We start from the raw sequence: 5,572 nt of genomic DNA on the forward strand, positions 1-5,572 counted from the left end.
AAATAATAAATTCATATTCCTCATAAATTCCCATTCCTCATAAATTCCTATCCCTCATAAATTCCCATTCCTCTTAAATTTCTATTCCTCATAAATTCCCATTCCTCATAAATTTATATTCCTCATAAATACCTGTTCCTCTCTCCTCCCCTTACCCCATCTCATCCCCAACTTCCCCATCCTGCCTCCCCACCTTACCCATTCTACCCAATTCTACCTAATTCCCATCCGCACCCGAATCCAAGCTTACCCTCTCCTTCCCCTACACTTTTCCCCAACTCCTCCCTTACCCTAATCACGACTCTACCTGCCCCCCCCCCCCCTAAAAGCCTCACCCTCTCCTTCCCTTCCCCATCCTATTCCCTGCCTCACCCTACTACTTCCCCCACCCCCATTCCCCAATCCCTTACTACCGTCATGATCCCCAATCTCACCCTACCCCACCCGACACCCTTCCCCAACGTCTCTTCCCCACAACCCTCCCCAACTTCGCTTCACCACTTCCCTCCCCAACGTCTCTTCCCCATCCCCACAACCCTACCTCACCCCGACTCCCCCAACCCAACACCCCTCCCTACCTTCTCTTCCCCACACCTCTCCCCACCTTCTCCCTTCCCCACCTTCTCCTCCCAAACCCCTCCCTTCCCTACAATTTCCTCCCCAATCCCTCCCTTCCCCTCCTTCTCCTCCCCAACCCTCCCCAACCCCTCCCCTTCCCCACAATCTCCTCCCCACCCTCCCCACTCCCCAACCCCTCCCCTCTCCCACCTTCTCCTCCCCAAACCCTCCCTCCCCACTCCCCCACCCGAACCTTACCCTGTCGATGAGCCCCCTGACGAGGCCGTTCCACTCGCCCGTCTCGGTGTCGATCAGGCCGTAGACGCCGTCGCCGGAGAGCACGATTTCGTAGTCGAATCCGGCCATCATCGACACGTGGCGCAGGAGGTCGACGCAGAAGCCGACGTAGCGGCCGTTCCCCGTCGCGTTGTTGCCCTTCTTTGAGCATGACGAAGGGCGTTTCCTGGGGTCGTTTTGGGGGGTGTGTGTCAGGGGAGGAGGGGAGGAAGGGGAGAGGAGAGGGAGGTTGGGGGGGAGGGAAAGGGGGTGGGAGGGGACAGGGGGGAAGGTTGTGGTGGGGAGAGGGTAGGGGGAGGGGGACGGGGGGAAGGGGGTGTGATGGAAGAGGGTGGAGGGGAAGGGAGTGATGGGGAGAGGGTGGGAAGAGGGTGGGAGAGGAAGGGAGGAGGGAAGGGGGTGTGATGGGAAGAGGGTGGGGGGGAAGGGAGTGATGGGGAGAGGGTGGGAAGAGGGTGGGAGAGGAAGGGAGGAGGGAAGGGGGTGTGATGGGAAGAGGGTGGGGGGGAAGGGAGTGATGGGGAGAGGTGGAGAGGGTGGAGAGGAAGGGAGGAGGGAAGGGGGTGTGATGGGAAGAGGGTGGGGGGGAAGGGAGTGATGGGAGAGTGAGGGAGGGGGATGGGAAGGAGGGGAGGGAGGGAAAAGGGAGAGAAGGAACAACAAAAGCAGAAATATTCGGAGTTACAGAGGAAGGAAATAGACGTAAAGAGGAATAGTAAAAAAAAAACGAGAGAAAAACAATTACATATACACAAAAAAATAAAAAAATGAAAATACAACGAAAAGGAAAAAAAAAAAAAAAAACGTAGAAAATAAACACGAACAACAAACATTAAATACGAAAGGGAAAGAGGACATAAAAAAAACGAATAAAGATAAGGAGAAGAAGAGGAAGATGGGAAACGAGAAAAAAACCGAGGATTTATGGGAGGAAAATAGGGAAAGGGAAACGGGAAAATGAGGAGAGGAAGGAAGGGGGTAGAAGCAAAACACAAAAGCGTTTGAATTAAGGGCATAGCATACCACTCGATCTATATATGTTGTATCGCATTGTATATATTGTATTAAACCGCTTCTGTATCGTATTGTGCTGCAGTTCTATATATTGTATTGGATTGTATTGCTTTTTTTTTGTATTCATTCGCACTCTGTTGGTTCTGTATCCCTTTGTATTATATTGCGTCTGTGCTGTACTGTGTTCAATTGGCACCGTATTGTCTAGTATTGTTGGCTCTGTATTGCGTGCGGGTGTGTGTGTGTGTGTGTGTGTGTGTGTGTGTGTGTGTGTGTGTGTGTGTGTGTGTGTGTGTGTGTGTGTGTGTGTGTGTGTGTGTGTCTATCTCTTTGTCCGTGTGTGTCTATCTCTGTGTCCGGGTGTGTCTATCTCTGTGTCCGTATGTGTCTATCTCTGTGTCTGTGTGTGTCTGTGTGTCTATGTCTCTGTCTGTGTTGTAACGTACGTGGAGCGAATATACGTATTTATATCCTTTGTTTTATAATGTTTGTGTACTACATTGCACTATACAGCATTGCATCCTACTGCACTTGTATTGCATTATACAGTGCCTTTTCAAATATAAATAGCTGCATCATACAGGATACTTCTAAAAGGATTAATCAGGAAAAGATCCCAATGATAATGTAATATGATGTGATGAATTATCAGAAAATAAAGATGAAAATAAATAAACGAATAAATATTAAAAAGTAAATAAATTAAAATAATTAAAAAAATAAAGAATTTTTTTTTTTTTTTTTTTTTTTTTTTTTTTTTAAGAGAGAGGTTTCACTCCAATACATGTGCATTTATTTTTTTTTTTCTATTCGGTATAGCTGTCCAATCTAATGAGGGTTTTGCATGAAATTTTGACACGTGCGAGAATTATGTATGAATGTACGCGAATTAATGTTTATACCTTTCCCTTTTGTATCTCCTATTCTATTTCATTTGACATATATACTTTTTTATTTTTTATTTATTTTTTTTACTATAAATCCGCGAAGTTTTAAGAAGCGAGTTTATTGATTTGTTTTTCTTTGTTTTCTTTTTTGTTATTTCTTTTTCATTCCCCCTCCCCCCTTTCCTCCCCATTCCCTTTTTTACATTTTCACATTTCGTCGATCCCTCCCCCCCCCCCCCTCAAAAAAAAAAAAAAAAAATTCGTTTCTAAATTTCTCAACAAATATTTTCAATAAAAGAAAAAAAAAAAGAAAAGAAAGCTGAAGGGAAAAAAATAACATCGAGCGTAAATAACAAATAAAAATAAACAAATACAACAGCAACAGCAAAAAACAAGAACAGACACTCGTCGATGCTCCAGAACATCTTGTAACGGCGTAGCTTCCTTGCTTTGATAAAATTTACAACCGCGATACTTTCCCATCAATGTCTCCTGAAAACGGTAAATGCTAGCGCCATCTGTTAAACCTCCGCGCCACGTCCGTTAAAAGGCTTGTTAATGATTTTAGGTTCGTATCGTATTTTCAAACTCTTTCTCTTGTGCCGTTTTATCTTATTTTCTTCCGATTTTTCCCATTTTTTATCATGTTTTTTTTTTTTCTTCTTTCTTTTTTTTTTTTTCTTTCCGTGAAATGTGTTTGGGATTCATAATCTTCCTTCTCTCTCCCTCCCTTTTCTATCTTTTTTCACTCTTTTTTTGTCTATCTCTTTTCCACTACCCCTTTTTTCCCCCACTTTTATCCTCGTTTCTTTCTTTTTTCTCTCTTATTTCGCGGGATGTGTGTGTGATTTCGGTTTTATTGTGACGTGACTACGAAGTGGCTAGAGTTACGAGAAGCTTCGATGCTCAAGCCTACTGGTTACTATGAGGAGGAAATGGAGGATTCTTTCCTTTATTTTTATTTTGTGTGAGATTCTTTTTTTTTTCTATTTTACGGGTGAGGTGGATTTAAGAGGAGGTTTCGAAGATTTAGGTTGACAGAAGAAGCTTCTGATGTCTTATTGGATGAACACACACTCAGACAGACAGACACACATACACACACATACACACATGCTCGTACATAAACACACACATACACACACAGACACCACACACACTCACATATATATCCCAACAGCTTTGAATTACTTACCTCGCAACGGCAAAATCTCCGCCTCGCCATCGCCCATATCAAATTATCATAATTACTATACTGATTAAAACTGATTAAAGATACTTCTTCCAAGCGCTAAGGTACAGTTACTGCCTTCCTCTCCGCAACTACGATCACCAACCATCTACATCAATTACTACTAATCACTTTTATTTATTTATTTATTTATTTTTATTTTTTTATACCGCAGACATACGCCATAAACGTTTGCAGCAATGGCGGGGGAAACGTTAGCGTGGGAGAGAAACGTTTACTCGAACTACCAATCATCTCGAGTCTACCAGTTTCTCGTGTTTAATCTACCTTGCCTACAACGACCCTCACGAGGCCGTTTTACGTTGTCGTGCCTGCGAACTACCAGTCTGGTTTAAACTACCTTGTTAAGAACGACCCCAAACAGGCCACTTACGTCCTCATGATCTGTGAACTACCCATTCTCGTCTTTCAACTACCTTTTATCAAACAAACGACCCTCAAACAAGGTCTTACGTCTCTCTGAACGACCCTGCGAGCTACCAATCTCAAAACTACCTTGTCGGCCACGACCCTAACGAGGCCATCCCACTCGCCGGTCGTGTGGTTGTAGTTGCCATAACGACCGCTCTCCTCCACCTCGATCTCGTAATTGAATCCTACCATGCCTGCCACGCGCTCGAGGATGTCAATGCAGTAACCATAGAAGCGAGCGTTGCCGGAAAAGTTGGAGCTCTTGTGCATCATGACGTAAGGCTTTTCCTGAGGTTGGTGAGATTTGGGGGGTTTATTTGGGAAGGGGAGAACGGGGAGAGAAAGAGAGGGGAGAAAAGGATGTTATTGATTTTATGTGTAGGTGGTAGAGGGGGAAGGGGAGATAACGATAAGATATATATATACACATACATTATATTTATATGATAATATATATTTATATATACACAAATGTGTGTATATATATGTATGAATATATTATATACAAATGTATGTATATGTATACACACAACACACACACACACATATATATATATATATATATATATATATATATATATATATGTGTGTGTGTGTGTGTGTGTGTCTGTGCGTACGTGTGTGTGTGTGTGTGTGTGTGTGTGTGTGTGTGTGTGTGTGTGTGTGTGTGTGGGGGTGTGGTGTGTGTGTTTGGAGTGTACTTATATATATGTATATATATACATATATAACTTATACAAGAACAGAATACACACGAAAAAACAAGAACACATTCTACACGCACCTGAACGACGAAATTACAAGTGAACAACAATAAATTTTACAAGAACATACTTTACGCACACATGAAAAACAAGAACACATTTTACGTACACATGACTCTTCAACAAAAGTACAGTTTATGTACCCGGGAACAAGAATATATTTTACGCAAACGTGAACGTCAAGAACACATTTACGTAACGTTCGAAAAAAAAAAAAAAAATGTATGCACACATGAAAAACAAAAACACATTTGGCGCACACATGAAAAACAAAAACACATTTTGCACACACATGAAAAACAAAAACACATTTTGCGCACACATGAAAAACAAAAACACATTTTGCGCACACATGAAAAACAAAAACACATTTTGCGCCCACATGAAAA

At 42.6% G+C, this 5,572-nt stretch overlaps 1 protein-coding gene across 1 annotated transcript in view; it reads right to left on the reverse strand.

Annotated features, from left to right (window-relative positions):
• Nucleotides 1–4,740, reverse strand: part of LOC125039193 (glutamate receptor ionotropic, kainate 2-like) — a gene marked incomplete at its 5' end in the record, with an annotated part of 77,309 nt that extends 72,569 nt beyond the window's left edge. The window contains 2 exons of the mRNA XM_047632975.1: nt 817–993; nt 4,489–4,740. Coding sequence (XP_047488931.1) covers nt 817–993; nt 4,489–4,740 — 429 coding nt within the window. The remainder of the gene's footprint in view (nt 1–816; nt 994–4,488) is intronic.
• Between the last annotated feature and the right edge of the window lie 832 nt (nt 4,741–5,572).

The sequence above is a fragment of the Penaeus chinensis genome, chromosome 26 (genome assembly GCF_019202785.1).
Source record: "Penaeus chinensis breed Huanghai No. 1 chromosome 26, ASM1920278v2, whole genome shotgun sequence".
In the NCBI taxonomy this organism is placed as follows: Eukaryota; Metazoa; Arthropoda; class Malacostraca; order Decapoda; family Penaeidae; genus Penaeus; species Penaeus chinensis.